The 20,288-nt window shown below is 46.7% G+C and overlaps 2 protein-coding genes across 3 annotated transcripts; both read left to right on the top strand.

Annotated features, from left to right (window-relative positions):
* Window positions 1–275: 275 nt before the first annotated feature.
* prpf8 (pre-mRNA processing factor 8) lies at window positions 276–12,532 on the top strand. Its single transcript, XM_029001545.1, has 43 exons — window positions 276–374; window positions 778–897; window positions 975–1,143; window positions 1,239–1,403; window positions 1,497–1,715; window positions 1,800–2,012; window positions 2,093–2,218; window positions 2,555–2,660; window positions 2,776–2,966; window positions 3,090–3,209; window positions 3,356–3,545; window positions 3,637–3,756; window positions 3,839–3,973; window positions 4,063–4,192; window positions 4,345–4,541; window positions 4,650–4,856; window positions 4,942–5,105; window positions 5,184–5,310; window positions 5,402–5,594; window positions 5,737–5,924; window positions 6,030–6,268; window positions 6,347–6,493; window positions 6,582–6,792; window positions 6,880–6,996; window positions 7,084–7,331; window positions 7,413–7,592; window positions 7,690–7,825; window positions 7,931–8,100; window positions 8,223–8,352; window positions 8,442–8,588; window positions 8,705–8,865; window positions 8,958–9,149; window positions 9,254–9,491; window positions 9,585–9,713; window positions 9,793–9,906; window positions 10,019–10,192; window positions 10,302–10,495; window positions 10,587–10,826; window positions 10,918–11,059; window positions 11,177–11,317; window positions 11,470–11,609; window positions 11,697–11,899; window positions 11,971–12,532. Exons 2-43 carry the CDS (start codon window positions 789–791, stop codon window positions 12,123–12,125), a joined length of 7,017 nt encoding a protein of 2,338 aa, XP_028857378.1. The 5' UTR covers window positions 276–374; window positions 778–788; the 3' UTR covers window positions 12,126–12,532.
* Window positions 12,533–13,598: 1,066 nt separating this feature from the next.
* rilp (Rab interacting lysosomal protein) lies at window positions 13,599–20,238 on the top strand. 2 transcript variants are annotated; one of them, XM_029001648.1, is made up of 8 exons: window positions 13,601–14,164; window positions 15,417–15,540; window positions 16,442–16,563; window positions 17,413–17,592; window positions 18,244–18,416; window positions 18,512–18,634; window positions 18,752–18,850; window positions 19,786–20,238. In XM_029001648.1, exons 1-8 carry the CDS (start codon window positions 13,823–13,825, stop codon window positions 19,916–19,918), a joined length of 1,296 nt encoding a protein of 431 aa, XP_028857481.1. In that variant the 5' UTR covers window positions 13,601–13,822; the 3' UTR covers window positions 19,919–20,238. The 2 variants fall into 2 exon arrangements, with proteins under 2 accessions (XP_028857482.1, XP_028857481.1); XM_029001649.1 differs by lacking the exon at window positions 19,786–20,238 and having other exon boundaries at window positions 13,599–14,164; window positions 18,512–18,678; window positions 18,711–18,844.
* Window positions 20,239–20,288: the final 50 nt, after the last annotated feature.

Raw genomic sequence — 20,288 nt, 5'->3', positions numbered from 1 at the left:
AACTACTGATTGTAAGTCGCTATGGATAAGGGCGTCTGGTAAATGTAAATATATATTGTCGTCATGAACCTCCCGCGCATGCGCATTGTGTATCTGGCGCCCACGGAACGCGTCACATTTTGCTTCCGCTGAAACCACATCCGGGACATCGTGGAGTTACGCAAAAAAAAAAAGGATTCCACGTTTGTCGTCGCTTCCGCCGCTGCATTGCACGCAGGCCGCGTTGCGGAACTTGCGTAGCCTGCGTTGGTGAATTCCGTCTCCTCTGCGCCCAACGTGCGTCGTTCGACGGCAGTGCGCCATTCCGCGCAGCTGTAGCCTGAAGGGAGCAGCGGAGCCGCCGTGTGCAGGAGCGAGTTGAAGAGCTAATTCAGGTGTGCGCGGGGTTTTTGGGTTTCTTTTTTTTTTGCGCCTACAACAATGCACTCGATGTTTTAATGTGTGTAGGACTGCTGCCGTCGTTACGTGTTCAGCTTGTTGTAGCTAACTGGCTAAGCTAACCAGCTAATGCTCGGCCATTGTAATCGAACGTTTCAGCTTAGTCGTACGTATCATTTTATTTACCGGCTGTAAGTAAATATTAAGTGTTCGCCGTATCGTTTGTCCACTTTGCTGTGCTTGTTTGTTTTCTTTTTGTAACGCTCATTTACGCTTTGTAATGGCGTGTTTTTCTGCTGTTCGATTTAGCTCGCGTACTCCTGCTACGTGGCCACGTGTGTGTTTTCATAATAATGCATATATTTCTTTCGTGAAACGCATCTGTCGTTCATTTTGCAGGATAGGCTGCCATGGCAGCTGCGTTCCCCTACCGAGGTGTTCCCGGCGGCATGCCGCCCGGTGTGCCGCCTCCGCCACCGGTTCCAGAGTACATGACCGAGGAGAAGCTGCAAGAGAAAGGTGAGCTCGCTCACAACCGCTCCATTTGCGGATGGATTCGATACATGTTCGCTGACTTCTGGTACGTCGTGTTGTAGCTCGGAAGTGGCAACAGCTTCAGGCGAAGCGCTACTCGGAGAAGCGCAAGTTCGGTTTTGTGGATGCCCAGAAGGAGGACATGCCACCAGAGCACGTTCGAAAAATAATCAGGGACCATGGTGACATGACCAACAGAAAGTTTCGCCATGACAAGAGAGTTTACCTTGGGTAAGGCGGTTTGATCATGCACCCAGCCTGACATTGTTGGTTTCGGATCATTCCGAGCTTTTTTTTTTTTGTTGAGACTATTGCTCTCTGCTCAGTGCCCTCAAGTACATGCCGCATGCCGTGCTGAAGCTCCTTGAGAACATGCCCATGCCCTGGGAGCAGATCCGGGACGTTCCTGTGCTTTATCACATCACCGGAGCCATTTCTTTTGTTAATGAGATCCCTTGGGTCATCGAGCCGGTCTATATTGCACAGTGGGGGTGAGTTCTGTACTTTTCTCTGCTCCTGTCGGTTTTGATTGCCACTCCTGTTTATGAAATATTTATATCCCCCTCTGTAAATACTGCTTACAGCACCATGTGGATCATGATGCGTCGTGAGAAGAGAGACAGGCGACACTTCAAACGTATGCGTTTTCCACCCTTCGATGACGAAGAGCCTCCACTAGACTATGCGGATAATATTTTGGATGTGGAGCCCCTGGAGGCTATTCAGATGGAGCTGGACCCAGAGGAGGACTCATCTGTTGCCGACTGGTTCTATGAACATCCGCCCCTCAGGGACAACACCAAGTGAGTTGTAGCTCTGCTTAGAAAATCTTCCCTCTTCACACAATTCCCGCTTTGCTAATTTTTTTTTTTGTCTTCTTCTTGCAGGTTTGTGAATGGAACCACATACAGACGTTGGCAGTTCACTTTGCCGATGATGTCCACCCTGTACCGACTGGCCAATCAGCTTTTGACTGACCTGGTGGACAGAAACTACTTCTACTTGTTTGATCTGAAGGCCTTCTTCACATCCAAGGCCTTGAACATGGCCATTCCTGGGGGACCCAAGTTTGAACCTCTTGTTCGAGACATTAACCTCCAGTGAGATTGGGATCAGTTTTTGGTTAATGGGTGTAATTCTGGTGTTTATTTGCTCTTAACGTTTTTGTGCCTTCTGACAGGGATGAGGACTGGAATGAGTTTAATGACATCAACAAGATCATCATCAGGCAGCCAATCAGAACAGAGTACAAGATTGCGTTCCCATACCTGTACAACAACCTGCCTCACCACGTACATCTCACCTGGTAAGAATTTTTTCTTTTTTTGCTTCGATTTGAAATTGGGCTTTTATCAACACAAAACACGGGGCAGTGATGGCCTAGCGGTTAAGGAAGTGGCTCTATAATCAGAAGGTTGCCGGTTCGAATCCTTATCCGCTGAGGTGCCACTGAGCAAAGCGCCGTCCCCACACACTGCCCTCCGGGCGCCTGTCTTGGCTGCCCACTGCTCCCTCAGGGTGATGGGTCAAATGCATAGGACAAATTTCAATGTGTGCAATATGTGCCGTGCTGCTGTGTATCACATGTGACAATCCCTTCACTTTTAAAAACACTTAAAAAATCTGACTATTTTTCTCTTAGGTACCATACCCCCAATGTGGTGTTCATCAAGACAGAGGACCCTGATCTCCCTGCTTTTTATTTTGACCCACTGATCAACCCCATTTCTCACAGACACTCTGTTAAGGTAAAGTTTAGGGCCTATTTTAAATAATTTTCCTGTATGTTCATATGTATTTATTATTAATCTTTTACTGAAACAGTTTATATAGCTTTTTTGAATAGTTTCGTTGTGTGTTTAGAGCCAGGAGCCCCTTCCTGAGGACGATGAGGAATTTGAGCTGCCTGAGTTTGTGGAGCCTTTCTTGAAAGAAACCCCACTCTACACTGATCACACCGCCAACGGGATTGCTCTGCTGTGGGCACCACGACCATTCAACTTGCGCTCGGGCAGAACTAGGCGTGCCATTGATGTTCCACTCATCAAAAACTGGTAATCTTAGAAGTTAAATACTATTTTTAATAGTATTATTTAGTATTGTTTTATATTAAATGTGCTATATTTGTGACCTTGCAATTCGCTTGCCTTTTAAAAATAAGTGCATTGTTTTACCAGGTACCGTGAACACTGCCCTGCAGGCCAACCTGTGAAGGTTCGAGTCTCATACCAGAAACTTCTCAAGTACTATGTGCTCAATGCACTCAAGCACAGGCCACCAAAAGCACAGAAAAAGAGGTGGGCATTTCATTTATGGCATTTAGCAGACTGCCTTATCCAGAGCGGACATAAATGGTAGTTCATAGGCATGTGTGTTAACCACTAGGCTACTACTACACATTTTCTCATCTGCCAAGCACACTTCCATGTCCTCTTCTCTACAGATACCTCTTCCGGTCCTTCAAAGCCACAAAGTTTTTTCAGTCCACAAAGCTGGACTGGGTGGAGGTTGGATTGCAGGTATGCCGACAGGGGTACAACATGCTGAATCTGCTCATCCACCGAAAGAACCTCAACTACTTGCATTTGGATTACAACTTCAACCTGAAGCCTGTAAAGACACTGACCACAAAGGTGAGTTACAGTTCACTTGTTTCAAAAATTCATTTCACTCCTGTTGTTCTTAACCACTGGCAAGTATTTATTTATTTATTACGGTCCACAGGAACGTAAGAAATCCAGATTCGGAAATGCGTTCCACTTGTGCAGAGAGGTGCTTCGTCTCAGCAAGCTAGTGGTCGACAGTCATGTGCAGTACAGGCTGGGGAATGTTGATGCATTCCAGGTAATCTACTCATCCATCTACGTTCTTTCCAGGGCCCGCTTCATCTTTTTTTCTGATCTCCTGGCTTCTCTCTCCCCTTCAGTTGGCCGATGGCCTTCAGTACATCTTCGCTCACGTTGGTCAGCTGACAGGCATGTACCGCTACAAGTACAAGCTGATGAGACAGATTCGCATGTGCAAGGACCTGAAGCACCTCATCTACTACCGCTTCAACACTGTGAGTTGTATTCCACTGAGCATCCAAATGTGCACAGATCCATTATTTCAGTCGGTTATGTTAAACAATTTTTTTTTTTTTTTTTTAAGGGACCAGTGGGGAAGGGCCCAGGCTGTGGCTTCTGGGCTCCAGGCTGGAGAGTCTGGCTGTTCTTCATGAGGGGCATCACCCCGCTTCTAGAGAGGTGGCTTGGAAATCTGCTTGCCAGGCAGTTTGAAGGTAAAATTTGAATATTTTATTAACTGTATAAGTGCCATTTTCTGGTGTTTGCACAAAAGTTGGCTGTTATCTGACACTGGTGTTTTTTTGTTTTTTTTTTGTTCCCCCCCCCCCCCCCCCCCCCCCCCCCCCTTCTTTCTCTTCCCATTTAGGCCGTCACTCCAAGGGAGTGGCAAAGACGGTCACCAAACAGCGTGTGGAGTCTCACTTTGACCTGGAGCTGCGAGCTGCTGTGATGCATGATATCCTGGACATGATGCCAGAAGGCATCAAGCAGAACAAGGCTAGGACCATCCTGCAGCACTTGAGCGAGTCCTGGAGGTGCTGGAAGGCAAACATTCCATGGAAGGTACTAGAAAAACAATGGAAATGTCCTGTTGAGTCTTGTATGTTTTGTCTATTCATTATTTAGACTTTTTGAAAATAGCTTTTAAATATAGCATAATTCTTTAACCAGGTTCCAGGACTTCCCACTCCTATCGAGAACATGATCCTCCGCTATGTGAAGGCCAAAGCAGACTGGTGGACAAACACTGCTCACTACAACCGTGAACGAATCAGGCGTGGTGCCACAGTGGACAAGACTGTCTGTAAGAAGAACCTTGGCCGTCTCACTCGACTCTACCTGAAGGCGGAGCAGGAGAGGCAGCATAACTATCTGAAGGTAAATATTCATCTTTTTTTTTTTTTTTTTTTTTTTTTGGTTGGATGGGTGCACCAAATTGGGCTAATTTGACATCGTTTTTCAGGATGGCCCATACATCACAGCAGAGGAGGCTGTGGCCATTTACACCACCACGGTTCACTGGCTGGAGAGCAGGAGGTTTTCCCCCATCCCCTTCCCACCCCTGTCCTACAAACATGACACCAAGCTGCTCATTCTGGCTCTAGAGAGGCTCAAGGAGGCCTACAGGTGAGGCACACGTCATGTCTTTAATAATGCGCATTATATTACATTATTTTAATGTGTGTCTTTTGGGTGTGTGATCAGTGTGAAGTCGAGGCTGAATCAGTCACAAAGGGAGGAGCTGGGTCTGATAGAACAGGCCTATGACAACCCGCACGAGGCACTGTCCAGGATCAAGCGTCACCTTCTCACTCAGAGAGCTTTCAAAGAGGTGAACGGTTTCACCACTGACAGTGTTGCTTTGGCTTAGCTGTGCTGATGTGAAATGTGGCATAACTCGCTGTGTGTGTGTTGCTGCGTAGGTGGGAATTGAGTTCATGGACCTGTACAGTCACCTGGTGCCAGTGTATGATGTGGAACCTCTGGAGAAGATTACAGACGCTTACCTGGATCAATACCTGTGGTATGAGGCAGACAAGCGTAGACTGTTTCCTCCCTGGATCAAGCCGGCTGACACTGAGCCTCCTCCATTGCTGGTCTACAAATGGTGTCAAGGTGTGTCAAAAAAACATACACTAATTTCTTGTTTGGTCTAAATATCACGTTTGGCTCTGTAATGAGTTTGCAATTCTGGTAATTAACAGATGAACATGTAGACGTTTGTACTGTAAGCATAATTATCTTTGGTGTCCTTCAGGAATCAACAACCTGCAAGACGTGTGGGAGACTGCAGAAGGAGAGTGCAACGTCATGCTGGAGTCTCGCTATGAGAAGATGTATGAGAAGATTGACCTGACGCTGCTTAACAGGCTGCTCCGTCTCATCGTTGACCACAACATTGCTGACTACATGACGGCCAAGAACAACGTTGTCATTAACTACAAGGTTTGGCTTCTACTGTTAAAGTGTAGGCGGCCTGTCCACCCTCTTCATTTATAAATAAATAAATAATATATATAATAAAATTTAATGCTGTTTTATTCTTTTTAGGACATGAACCACACAAACTCCTATGGCATCATTCGAGGCTTGCAGTTTGCTTCCTTCATTGTTCAGTACTACGGGTTGGTTATGGACCTCCTGGTACTGGGCCTCCATCGCGCTAGTGAGATGGCTGGACCCCCGCAGATGCCCAATGACTTTCTCAGCTTCCAGGACACCACCACAGAATCAGCCCACCCCATCCGTCTGTACTGTAGATACATAGACCGCATCCACATCTTCTTCAGGTCAGTGCCCAACATTCATTTATAATGACTTTAGGTGTCTTTAGATACGAATGTGTGACATGTTGTTTCTATGTAAAGGTTCTCTGCTGATGAAGCCAGAGACTTGATCCAACGGTACCTGACAGAACATCCAGATCCCAACAATGAGAACATTGTAGGCTACAACAACAAAAAGTGCTGGCCCAGAGATGCCAGGATGCGGCTGATGAAGCATGATGTTAACCTGTGAGCTTTCGGGGTTTTAAATGGGGGAAGGGGGAATCAGTAGAGTTTGACAAAAGTTGTGAGGTTAATCAACGCGTTGCATTTTCAGTGGTCGTGCTGTCTTCTGGGACATCAAGAATCGCTTGCCACGTTCCGTGACCACAGTGCAGTGGGAGAACAGCTTTGTGTCTGTCTATAGCAAGGACAACCCCAACCTGCTTTTCAACATGTGTGGTTTTGAGTGCCGAATCCTGCCCAAGTGCCGAACCAGCTACGAGGAGTTCACTCACAAGGACGGCGTTTGGAATCTCCAGAATGAGGTATGTGCACAAAGTCATCGTAAATTTAGGTGGGAGTTGTCATTGGTGTAAAATGGAGTTTTGACCGGTTTGAACTGTGCTCTGCAGGTGACGAAAGAGAGGACTGCCCAGTGCTTCCTCCGTGTGGATGATGAGTCCATGCAGCGCTTCCACAACAGAGTCCGACAGATCCTCATGGCCTCTGGATCGACTACCTTCACCAAGGTTGCCATGCTTTAGAAAAAAGTGGTGCAGTGGTTTTGAAGTAATTTTATGTGACTAGAGTCATGTCTGTTTCTCTGTACCCCACAGATTGTGAACAAATGGAACACGGCCCTGATTGGTCTGATGACATATTTCCGTGAGGCTGTGGTCAACACCCAGGAACTGCTGGACCTGCTGGTGAAGTGCGAGAACAAGATCCAGACCCGTATAAAGATCGGGCTGAACTCCAAGATGCCTAGCCGTTTCCCCCCAGTGGTGTTTTACACGCCCAAGGAACTGGGTGGGCTTGGCATGCTGTCCATGGGTCACGTGCTCATTCCACAGTCTGACCTCAGGTACGCATCTGTCTGTGTTTTTACAACAACAAACTGGCATTTGTGATCTGAGTGAGCTGACCGTACTTTTACCTCCTCAAGGTGGTCTAAACAGACAGATGTGGGAATCACTCACTTCCGTTCTGGCATGAGCCACGAAGAAGACCAGCTGATTCCAAATCTGTATCGCTATATCCAGCCATGGGAGAGCGAATTCATCGACTCGCAGAGAGTTTGGGCTGAATACGCCCTCAAGAGGCAGGAGGCCATTGCTCAGAACAGGTACCACCTATGCACCACCATATTTGAATCATCCATGGGTGGCTCTTTTTTTTTTTTTTTTTTTTTGGGCAGTGTTAACCTATGGAGTCTTTTACAGGCGTTTGACACTGGAAGACCTGGAAGATTCATGGGACAGGGGCATTCCACGTATTAATACACTCTTCCAAAAAGACCGTCACACTCTCGCCTATGACAAGGGCTGGAGAGTCAGAACCGACTTCAAACAGTATCAGGTAAAGCACTGGGATGAGATTAATTCGTTTTACAAATCGATGTTCTAGAAAATAGTTCTAACCAACCTGATCAATTCTTAATTGTTATGAAAATGTGTTTGACAGGTCCTGAAGCAGAACCCCTTCTGGTGGACCCATCAGAGGCATGATGGTAAGCTGTGGAACTTGAACAACTATCGCACTGATATGATTCAGGCTCTTGGTGGCGTGGAAGGCATTCTGGAGCACACCCTCTTCAAGGGTACATACTTCCCTACCTGGGAGGGTCTTTTCTGGTGAGTAAAACTACCCAGTCCTCAGAGACAGTCCAGCGAGGTTGTTAGGAATTCACTCTTTATTTTATTTGCCTGCCGTTTTTGGTGCCCATCTATATCTATGTTCTCCTGGGCACCCACAGGGAGAAGGCCAGCGGCTTTGAAGAATCCATGAAATGGAAGAAACTGACCAATGCCCAGAGATCTGGTCTGAACCAGATCCCCAATCGACGATTCACACTGTGGTGGTCACCGACCATTAACAGAGCCAATGTACGTCATCGGTGTGCTCTTTCTGCAGACGTGTGATGCTGTGAGACTCAATTGTCAGTTTTATTTATTTTTTTTTTAATTCTCCACAGGTGTACGTGGGTTTCCAGGTGCAGTTGGATCTGACTGGAATCTTCATGCACGGCAAGATCCCAACCCTCAAGATCTCCCTCATTCAGATCTTCAGAGCTCACTTGTGGCAGAAGATTCATGAGAGCATAGTCATGGATCTCTGTCAGGTGAATATTTTTTAATTTTGTTATTAGGAAGGGCCTATAATTGGTTTCTGATATGTTGCAGATGACTGTCTTTTACGTCTGTATCAGCTTCCAATCGATTTCTGTCTGCTCTGTAGGTTTTTGATCAGGAGCTGGATGCCCTTGAAATCGAGACTGTGCAGAAAGAAACCATCCACCCCAGGAAGTCCTACAAGATGAACTCCTCCTGTGCTGACATTCTGCTCTTCGCCTCATACAAGTGGAACGTCTCCAGACCTTCACTGCTTGCTGATTCTAAGTATGTACTGCCACCTGACCGGTTTCTGCTGACCCAACCAGTTTCTTCTGTCTCTATTTGGATGATGTTAATGTAAAGGTCCCCTTTTCCAGGGATGTTATGGACAGCACCACAACTCAGAAGTACTGGATTGACATCCAGCTTCGATGGGGAGATTACGACTCTCATGATATTGAGAGATATGCCCGTGCAAAATTCCTGGACTACACCACAGACAACATGAGTATCTACCCATCCCCCACGGGTGTTCTGATCGCCATTGACCTGGCCTACAACCTTCACAGGTTCGTTCCAGGCAGTCAGGATTTCAGATATGAATGTAAAATGGCCGATGTACATGTATGGGTCTGATCCTCCTCTAATCTCTGCTATGATTTGGTTGTCACAGCGCTTACGGTAACTGGTTCCCTGGAGCCAAACCACTGATCCAGCAGGCCATGGCGAAAATCATGAAGGCCAACCCAGCCCTGTACGTGCTGAGGGAGCGCATCCGCAAAGGCCTGCAGCTCTACTCCTCCGAGCCCACTGAGCCGTACCTGTCTTCGCAGAACTATGGCGAGCTCTTCTCCAATCAGATCATCTGGTTCGTGGACGACACCAATGTGTACAGAGTCACCATCCACAAGGTAAGAAATTTATAAGGTTTTTCCTTACAAATAATTCTGTTTTTTGGTTCAAGCTGCCATGCAGTTCATTGACCTGCTTGCTTCTCTTCACAGACCTTTGAGGGAAACTTGACCACAAAACCAATCAATGGAGCCATTTTCATCTTCAATCCAAGAACTGGACAGCTCTTCCTGAAGATCATCCACACCTCAGTGTGGGCTGGACAGAAGCGTCTGGGACAGGTGTGAATAATCTTTAATTGTTAGTCCACCACACTTGACCCATTGGACACACTTAACTGTTTTCTGTACATCTCTTTAGTTGGCCAAGTGGAAGACTGCTGAGGAAGTTGCCGCCCTGATTCGCTCCCTGCCTGTGGAAGAGCAGCCCAAGCAGATCATAGTCACCAGAAAGGGCATGCTTGACCCTCTGGAGGTGAGGTCACTTACAAAGCACCCATCTCTTGAACTTTACCTTTTTAAAAGTAATGCACAGGTTGTGATAGCCGAACATCAACTACTTTTGTCTGTCTGTTTTTGTTGTTCAGGTCCACTTGCTGGATTTCCCCAACATCGTGATCAAGGGCTCAGAGCTTCAGCTGCCCTTCCAGGCCTGTCTGAAGGTGGAGAAGTTCGGAGATCTGATCTTGAAGGCTACTGAGCCTCAGATGGTCCTGTTCAACCTATACGATGACTGGCTGAAGACCATTTCCTCCTACACAGTAATTTCAGCCTCCTTTATTCTTTTGAGCAACAGTGGTTGCCAGTGGAATTTAGTTTTTCCTTGAATGCTCTGTTAATATTGCCTAAACTTCCCTTTACTTTTTCTAGGCCTTCTCTCGACTAATCTTGATCTTGAGAGCGTTGCATGTGAACAACGATCGTGCCAAAGTCATCCTGAAGCCGGACAAGACCACAATTACTGAGCCTCATCACATCTGGCCCACTTTAACGGATGAAGAGTGGATCAAGGTGGAGGTGCAGCTCAAAGACCTGATCCTTGCCGACTACGGCAAAAAGAACAAGTGAGTCTCTTAGCATTTGCACTTAACAATTTGATGGAAGTTCTGTTCCAGCAATGTTTTAATTTCATTCCGTCCTCTACCTGTTCTCCAGTGTGAACGTGGCATCTCTGACCCAATCCGAGATCAGGGACATCATTCTGGGAATGGAGATCTCGGCACCATCTCAGCAGCGGCAGCAAATTGCTGAAATTGAGAAACAAACGAAGGAGCAGTCCCAGCTGACAGCAACCCAGACCCGCACAGTCAACAAACATGGAGATGAGATTATAACCTCCACCACCAGCAACTACGAGACACAGACCTTCTCCTCCAAGACCGAATGGAGAGTGAGGTAAGACATCAATAATGAAAGGAATAAAGGTTTTATTTATTTATTTATTTATTTATCTTTAAGCCTTTTTTTTTCTCCCCCTAACCCATAGGGCCATTTCCGCTGCGAACCTGCACTTGCGTACCAATCACATTTACGTGTCATCTGATGACATCAAGGAGACTGGCTACACCTACATTCTCCCCAAGAATGTACTGAAGAAGTTCATATGCATCTCTGACCTGAGAGCACAGGTGGGTTTGTTGTTTTGAGCTCTTGTCACCTCTACCTGACTTTTTCTGAAACATGTGTGTGTGTGTGAGAGAGACAGTGAGATGCTCACAGACCTCAACTTCCTCCTCTTTTCGTAGATTGCCGGTTACCTCTATGGCACAAGCCCTCCGGACAACCCCCAGGTGAAGGAGATCCGCTGCATTGTGATGGTGCCCCAGTGGGGAACACATCAGACGGTTCACCTGCCCAATCAGCTGCCCCAGCATGAATATCTCAAGGTGAGGAACTTAACCAGTGCAGCCAAAACCTACTCTTACACAAGCTGACCACACAGATCAAGGCTCTTAAGCGTGAACTTTCTGTGTGTGTGTGTGTGTGTGTGTGTGTATGCTGTGACCTAAACACTCCACGCTTGCCCTCTGCCTTGTAGGAGATGGAGCCGCTGGGCTGGATCCACACGCAGCCCAACGAATCGCCCCAGCTCTCGCCACAAGACGTCACCACACACGCCAAGGTGATGGCGGACAACCCATCCTGGGACGGAGAGAAGACTATAATCATCACGTGCAGGTGTGGTGTTAAGGGCAGCCGCCCGAGGTAACTTCCTGCACAACTGCAAATTGCAGTTTCTGATCCTCAGACGTGATTTTTCCGCAGTTTCACTCCTGGATCCTGCACACTGACCGCTTACAAGCTGACGCCCAGTGGCTACGAGTGGGGCAGGCAGAATACAGACAAAGGCAACAATCCCAAGGGCTACTTGCCTTCCCACTATGAAAGGGTACAAATGCTGCTGTCTGACCGCTTCCTCGGGTTCTTCATGGTGCCCGGCCAAGTCTCCTGGAACTACAACTTCATGGGTGAGCGCCAGCTTTTCTCTGTTAAGGTGTTGTGCACAAGTCATGGCCGTGCTAATGCTCCTCGTTCACAGGTGTCCGCCATGACCCCAACATGAAGTATGACTTGCAGCTGGCCAACCCCAAAGAGTTCTACCACGAGATTCACCGGCCCTCGCACTTCCTCAACTTCGCCTCGCTGCAGGAGGGCGAGATCTATAATGCGGACCGTGAGGATATGTACGCTTAAGTGCCGCGCCCTGCGATGCCTGCTGCCTGTTTATATTCAACAAGGACTAAGAGGCTTATGTGCCGACTTAGTGCGCCCCGGTTCTGAAGAGTGGCCGTGGTGTGAGCAGTCATGTCAGTGCTTAGTTCAAGTGTCCGCGAACTGTTTTAACGCTCTCCTTTGTTCATGTCACACTTTTAAATTTCACACCTATACATTTTGGCTTCTTTGTATTTCTCATGTAGGTTGTCAGAATTGTGTTTTGATTGCTTTATTATTCCCTTCCCCTTTTCTACAAGGTCTACTCTATTAGAAACACGCGCTTCGTCCTCAAGCTGCGTGGATTAGTCTATATTGAGTAGCTGTTGTGTATGCATTGTGGCACTGTAATTTTGGATTAAAATAAAGATGTACCTTTTTTATATGCATTATTGTGCAATCTTTTTACAAAGGTCATTATTTTGTGTTGATTTGTGTGGCACTTAATTCTTTCAATACTCGGATGAACATTTGCAATTCTGAATGGTTTCATTTTAAGTACGAACGGGGACCAACGGGTCACTTAAACTAATTTGGACAGAGATCCATTTGCATGCTCTGTCCCACATATTCCCTTATATTCGCCTCGAAGGGCTCCAGTTGCATTGGTCAGGAGAGGGGGCGGGTCGGGCTGTAAAAAAAACAAAAAAAAAAACGTGTTGCCAGGTCCTCCCAAAACATACACGCCACTTTACCTTTTTATACTTTTACTAGTTATGTTCGTATGTTCTGGTAAATTAGGACCAGTTACGTTTAGAAGTGGTACATTTTTCACAATTGAATCGTTTATGAAACCGATAACATTTTACATAAGAAACTAGTGTGATTAAAGAAAGACGTTAGATTTAATAAAGATATTAGACGCGGGAAAAATTGTACATGCATTATAGGTTGGTGTATTTTCAATAATAACATTCCTGCTAAATGACAAATTATGAGTTAAGTCAAAGTGGACTTCATTGTCATCTCACCATATACGATCACACAGAGAGACGAGATTGCGACGCTTCGGGGATTCACGTTGTGCAAAATAACAGTTGGAACAACACAATACAAAATATGACCCGTAATATAGTGCAGGTCGAGACAAACTGGACAAACCGGCCGGACAAGTAGCAATATGACAACATATCAGTGTATGGATATATTTAGTATAACCTAGTGGGTAACACACTTGCCTATCAGCAAGGAGACCCAGGTTCAAATCCCACTTACTACCAGTTAACCTTACGTGTCTCCAGGGGGGGGACTGTCCCTGTAACTACTCATTGTAAATCGCTCTGGATTGGGGCGTCTGATAAATGCTGTAAATGTAAATAAATAATAATGGCAGTAGTAGTGATATGACATGACACCTAGAAGAAGAACACAGCAGCACAGTGTGAGGTTGTGAGAGATTAAAGTACTTCAGTTTCGAGGCTCGAATCGACTCTTCCGTGTTCCCAATGAAACCCGGAAAAGAGTGAAAAGTGTCCGCGGACCTGGCAACACGGCCGCCGCGGCTGCGACGCGCCGCGACCGCGCAAGTGGACGCAGTTTAGCGATCTTGACGCGTCGCCATGGCGGCCGAGCGAACGCGTCGCCGTGGACATGAGTGGGAAGCGGCGGCCGCGACGGGGAGCCGGCGCTGAACGCTTTCGGTTCTGTCGTCCGCGCCCGGTCTCGCTACACGCCTCAAAATGGAGCCGAGCTGCGAGGCGGCGGCGGGGGACAAGCAGGAGGCATGTCTGCGCCGGACCTTCTCGCTCCTGACGGTGGACGACGTGTACGAGATCGCCAAGCTGGTCGGCTCCGAGGTGGAGAGGCTGATCGACTGCTACGGGAAGGAGAGCGCCGAGGGCCTCGTTCCCCGGATCGTGCGGGTGCTGGAGCTGCTGGAGAGCTTCGCGGCCAGAAACCAGGCGCAGAGGTCCCGCGAAGAGGAGCTGCTGGCGGCTTGCGAGAAGCTGCAGGCGCAGCAGGTCCAGCAGAAGAGGAAAGGGACCAAGGACGGCGAGGAGGTCCACGGCGGCGAGCTGCGGGTAGGAGACCAGGTCCAGGTTTTCCTGGTGTTGATATTTATCGAGACTCCAACCGAACCTCAGTTCATCTACAGGACAGGCCAAAAGTCTGGACACACCTTCTCATTCAATGTGTTTTCTTTATTTTCATGACCATTTACGTTGGTAGATTCTCACTGAAGGCATCAAAACTATGAATGAACACATGTGGAGTTATGTACTTAAAAAAAAAGGTGAAATAAGTGAAAACATGTTTTATATTCTAGTTTCTTTGCTCTGATTACTGCTTTACACACTCTTGGCATTCTCTCGATGAGCTTCAAGAGGTCATCACCTGAAATGCTTCTCCAACAGTCTTGAAGGAGTTCCCAGAGGTGTTTAGCACTCGTTGGTCCAGCTCACCCCAAACCATCTGGATTGGGTTCAGGTCCGGTGACTGTGGAGGCCAGGTCTCCACTTTTTGTTAAGTACAGAACTCCACATGTGTTCAGTCATAGTTTTGATGCCTTCAGTGAGAATCTACCAACGTAAATGGTCACGAAAATAAAGAAAACACATTGATGTGAGGTGTGTCCCAACTTTTGACCTGTACTGTAGTGGCTTTAGCAGGTAAGCAGGTGGAGCAGCCGCGGTGCAATCCCTTTCATATACTTACTCATGAACAAAGTGTCAGAATTCACAAATGAATTGTGAAATAATACACCGTTTCGCAAGAAAATAAAGCAAAGCTGTGGTACAGATTTAACGTTGTAACCTTATTGTATCGTTCCCATTTTGGATATTTGATACTCCGTAAATGTAGTCCGGATGGTTTCTGTGTGTTTGCCATGACGGGTTAGTTTCAGTTTGGTCAGCCGATGTTTCAGATTTGATTCGGAGGAATTTCCGCGTACGGTCGAGAACGGCAGCGTCTGAAGGGAAGTACGAGCTCTGGTGAGAAACTTCACCGCTCAGCATGACGGAGCGCGATGGCCGAGCGATGTTGCAAGGCCTCAGTAACAGGTCGGGGGAATCTGAACAAACTGAAAACGTGTGCATAATGTAAAAAAAAAAAAAGTTTAATTCATAGAAGCTGTTTACTTTTTCAGTAGACCGTTTTAAAGTGCTACAAGACATCATAAGAGGCTGCCCTAAAACTATAAAAAGCTGCCGGCCAAGATCACGAATCAATGGTGGACTTTCGGTCTCCTTCCTGTCGGCTCGCCGCGGCCTGTGAAGCGAGGTTAAACACGTGCAAGCGCGTAACCGGCTCGGCACTCTCTCCGCCCGGCAGCAATGGCAGCAGCAGGAGGGGACGTGGAGGAGGCAGGTGGGGGAGCTGCAGGCCCAGGTGCAGAACCTTCGGGAGGAGAACGAGGAGCTGCTGAGCCAGCTGAGGTCCACCTGCTCACAGGAAGGTGAGCTTGTGTAAGAACGTTCCTGGGAGCTTCTCTGGCCTCCTCGTTATCCGTTTTAACCATGCGGTATGTGGTCGGTATGTGTTCTTTTTGTATGCATGACTACATAATGAAGGGTTGACCTTCTAGAAGGCCAAGATTGTCAACGTGTGACTTCCTTGCTGAGTTTTTCTTCTGTTTGTGAAAGTGGAGATGATGTATATTTTTTTAAAAAAATTTTTTTTTATAGCATTTATCAGGCGCCCTTATCCAGAGCGACTTACAATCAGTATTACAGGGACAGTCTCCCCGGAGCAACTTAGGGTTAAGTGTCTTGCTCAGGGACACAATGGTAGTAAGTGGGATTCGAACCCGGGTCTTCTGGTTCATAGGCGAGTGTGTTACCCACTAGGCTACTACCATATGGCCTACTGAGATCTTATGCTTTGTGTAAATGTGAAAATAGTTTTGTTTAATTGTTTAGTTTTACCATAATCAGCAACCATGTGAGTATGTCACTTGGTAAAATGACCACACTGATATTTATCACACTGATATGAGACTGGTCTCATGCTCGAGCTTGTACTTGAGTATTCAGACACTATGGGAAATTTAAATGGAAGGGGTGGAGTGGGCTAAAAATGTACTGCGTGTGTAATTTTTTCATTACATAAGCTCAGCTTCGCCCTGGGTCTTTTTAAAATTGATTTGTCCCACTGGATGACCTGATTGAATGTCGTCTGCTGTCTGTAGTCCCATTTTCTGGCCTACTTTTGACAGTAATACCATATTCACAGCGATTGCTGCTGCTCTGTGTGTGTTTGTGTGTCACAGATATGTATTTCATCAGAGTTAGCCTGAGATCTAAAACCAGAAACGAAACCTCTGCTACTACTGATCATTTTCTCTGTGCCTTGTTCAGACCGGGCAAATCGGCAGGAGCGAGAGGTCATGCTGAAGCTGAAGGAAGTGGTGGACAAGCAGCGCGACGAGATCCGAGCGAGAGTGCAGGAAATATCCACCGTGTCCAAAGAAGTCGAGGCGGTACGGTTCCATGCACAGATGTCGCCTCTGCCGGCATGTTCGGCCGCAGCATTCATAATGAGCACTGGCCGTACTCGAACAGGGTGAAAACCCAAAGGCACGACTCCTGCGGGAATGTGGGGATTACCGAGCCGCCGCGCGGTTGCACAACAGCGCTGCCACTTACCTGTCGGGGTCAAAGGACGGGAACACAGACACACCTTCACAGAACAAGTCTGAGCAGAAGGCTGCTTACAGTAAAGACTGCAGTAAAAGGGATATTGAACAGGCGTATAAAATAATTATACCCTGGTCTTAAAAAACTTGCTATGTTAATTACAGGAGATGCCATGGAAATTATATGATTGGTTTAATCATGCCAGGCTAGTTAAAAAAATCGGGATTCACAGTATAAAAGTCCACTTTCATGCTGAATATCAGTCTTAATTTTGATATTCATGTACAGCATTTATCAGACGCCAGAGCGACTTACAATCAGTAGTTACAGGGACAGTCAACCCCCCCCCCGAGACACTCGGGGTTAAGTGTCTTGCTCAGGGACACAATGGTAGTAAGTGGGGTTTGAACCTGGGTCTTCTGGTTCACAGGCGAGTGTGTTACCCACTAGGCTCATGCACAGGGGCAGTGTTGGCCTACGGGTTAAGGAAGCGGCCCCGTAATCAGAAGGTTGCTGGTTCGAATCCCGATCCGCCAAGGTGCCCACTGCTCACCAAGGGTGATGGGTTAAATGCAGAGGACACATTTCACCGTGTGCACCATGTGCTGTGATGTGACAATCACTTTGTCACGTCACTTTGATGCGTGGATTCTTGCAGTTTTAGTCATATTGACATGTTTGCTGCGCTGCAGCTCCAGGAGCAGCTAGATCGCTTCATGAAGATGAACGGCGAGCTTCGGCACAAGCAGAGCATCGTGCAGGCGCAGGTGAAGACGGCGACGGAGCGGAAGGCCGACCTGGAGGCCGACCTGCGCGAGAAGCAGAAGGAGATCGAGCGGCTTGCGGCGCAGCTGGAGAAGGCCGCAGGATCGGTAATTCTCCTCTACGCCGTACCTATATTGGACCAGGCTGGCCTGCCCACGATGCACCACACGCATGATCGTTGCCAGCTGACCACCGTGGACATTTTTTTGTTGAATGAGATTTAGCTTCCATGATTCTGTTGGTCTGAAGCAATCATTTAATTACATATGCAGCATTTACCAGACGGCCTTATCCAGAGAGACTTACAATCAGTAGTTACAGGGACAGTCCCCCCCTGGAGACACTCAGGGTTAAGTGTCTTGCTCAGGGACACGATGGTAGTAAGTGGGATTTGAACCTGCGTCTTCTGGTTCATAGGCGAGTGTGTTACCCACTAGGCTACTACCACCTTATCAAAGTGTTCAGCAAGTAAGGTGTGATGAAAGTGAGCGTTTAGCAGCTCATGTCTGAACAGGAAACAGATAAAACCGCTTGATGCCGCATTTTTCACAAAATGAATTGAAGCGGATAAGAATAGAACTTAGAGGAAGTAGAACATGGGGCAAGTGATGCTGTGAAATTCGCGAAATAACAAGGTGGTTCATGTGTTTCCTAAGATATTTTTATTTTTTTATTTATATATATATATCATTCTCTAACTGAACAGAAGCTCTTCTTTTTCTGTGACTGTGATTTAACAAAAAGTTCTACTTTCCCAGAATCCGTCACCGACTCCACCTGCTGTTGATCTCACCAACAAGATGGTCATCGACTTGAACGACCCCAACCGCCCTTGCTTCACCAAGCAGGAAGTGCGGGACATGATTTTCGAGAGGAACGAGCTGAAGGCCAACCTGTTCTTGGTCCAGGAGGAGCTGTCCTACTACCAGAGGTGAGGGCCACCATTAATACAGGAGAAGATGACCAATGGCGCAGTGTGCACTCCCCTATGTGACTGTGTGTGTGTCCGTGTGTGTGTGTTTGAAGAGAGATCCTGAACGATGAAAGATGCCCGGGCTTTCTGCTCGGCGCCGTGCGCTCGGCAATAAAGAAGCAGAGGAACATCATCAAGTCCAAAATGTTAGGGATTCCGGTGGATCAGCACAGCAGGTGGGACGCTGCGACCTTTGCTCTGGCCTCTGACTGATGCTAACTGTGTGTGTGTGTGTGTGTGTGTGTGTGTGTGTGTGTGTGTGTGTGTGTGTGTGTGTGTGCGCGCGCCTGCAGTGACGAGGAGGATAAAGACCCATTGTTTCAGAAGAGGGAGGTGGACAGTGATGCAGACTGTACTGACAGCCGGCCTCCAGAGTCACGTATCAGCAGCCTGTAAGTGTGTGTGTGTGTGTGTGTGTGTGTGTGTGTGTGTGTGTGCGTTAATAAATAAAACAAGTAATAAATCTGTTCTCCTTCACAGCGTGTCCGTTAACATGCAGTCCTCTGTTAAAATGAACAGACGCATATGTAGTCTTTAGTATTTAGCAAATGCGTTTGAGGGTAATTTATTTCATTTTATTATTATTAATCCATACTACAGTAAACGTTTAACGCCGGATGCACTTCCCATTCACCTGGGCTTGGTTCCGACACCAAGAAATGCACCATCACATGCATCCAAAGTAGCTGGGATCCGTAATGCTTACCATCTTTAGCTACATTTGGACAAAAAAGGTGTGATGCTAGTTGCTAAAACTAGCAAGCGGCCCTTTCCTTATTTCCTTAAACACAGGCCACAGGTCACATAAACATGGTTACACACTTAACTTCATAAAAAAGGACTACAAACGTCCATGGATTTCGACTAGGCCTGCTGCTAGCAGTAATTTTTAATAAAAAAAATTAAAAATGTTCATTTTAATTACAGGAAATCTTTCTCCTGACGTGCACTGTGGAACTTGAGAAGTCCTGCTAGTTGCCGTCGGAAGACAGAAAATGTCACAGGCTGAATGTTTCTGAACATTAGCACGGCTAACATTATTAGCATACGTCATGCCATTAAAATGCAGCTAATTACTAATTAAAGTGAACCTTTAAAGTAAATCATTTACATCATTGTTTACCTCGTAATTCTAGGAATTTAAGGCATCTATCAGGTATTAGATAATTCAAATGTTTGGTCTTGTCGGTAGCGGCGGCGCAATGTATGCTGCATTATGATATTAATAATTCCAGCTGAACAGAGATCAGTGCCAGGATGTGGTTATTTTGCCTCAGGGCGATCACGGACTTCACACTCATTGTGTTTCTAAATTGCATGTTTAAAGGTTTGGCTTCTTGACCCGCTCGACCAGTGCCCAGAAGAGCCCCAGTAAGGACAGCGGCAGTTCAGCCTGGGAAATCATCAGCCCGGAGGACACGGACCACGCCGTGCAGACGGAACCTCAAGGATCTCCTTAAGGTCCTCGGGCAGTTCTTATTAACGTCCCATGGGGACGTTTCTTTTACTTGCCAAAATGGACTCACTTTATGTCAGCACTTATTTCTAAGAAACCTATGAAACCCTTGTTTTATTATTACCATTGGGGTATTATAAGGGACTAAAAGGCCTATTTTGTGAGTGAGTATTTAGAAATGTTGTCAACCCAACATTATATAAATTTGAATTATATAGCATTATATATTTCTGGAAATGTTTTTTTAGCAGATGTGAGTTGTCTAGAAAGTTTTTGACACTGTTTTCTATTTTTAATAAGATTTTTAAACAAAAATCAAAACAAGCAACTACAGGTACAGTTTTTGTCCACAAGGGGGCATTAAAACAACGTTC

This window comes from Denticeps clupeoides, chromosome 13, assembly GCF_900700375.1.
Source record: "Denticeps clupeoides chromosome 13, fDenClu1.1, whole genome shotgun sequence".
NCBI lineage: Eukaryota > Metazoa > Chordata > Actinopteri > Clupeiformes > Denticipitidae > Denticeps > Denticeps clupeoides.
The sequence above is the reverse complement of the archived record's forward strand: the minus strand, read 5'-3'. Positions and strand labels throughout refer to the sequence as shown.

Coding starts and splice junctions, on each gene's coding strand:
- prpf8 (XM_029001545.1), top strand. CDS start 789: ATGGCAGCTGCGTTCCCCTACCGAGGTGTTCCCGGCGGCATGCCGCCC. Junction 4,542..4,649: donor AGGCAAACATTCCATGGAAG/GTACTAGAAAAA, acceptor TTCTTTAACCAG/GTTCCAGGACTTCCCACTCC. Junction 8,101..8,222: donor ACCTGGGAGGGTCTTTTCTG/GTGAGTAAAACT, acceptor GGGCACCCACAG/GGAGAAGGCCAGCGGCTTTG.
- rilp (XM_029001648.1), top strand. CDS start 13,823: ATGGAGCCGAGCTGCGAGGCGGCGGCGGGGGACAAGCAGGAGGCATGT. Junction 15,541..16,441: donor GTCCACCTGCTCACAGGAAG/GTGAGCTTGTGT, acceptor TGCCTTGTTCAG/ACCGGGCAAATCGGCAGGAG. Junction 18,851..19,785: donor GAGTCACGTATCAGCAGCCT/GTAAGTGTGTGT, acceptor GCATGTTTAAAG/GTTTGGCTTCTTGACCCGCT.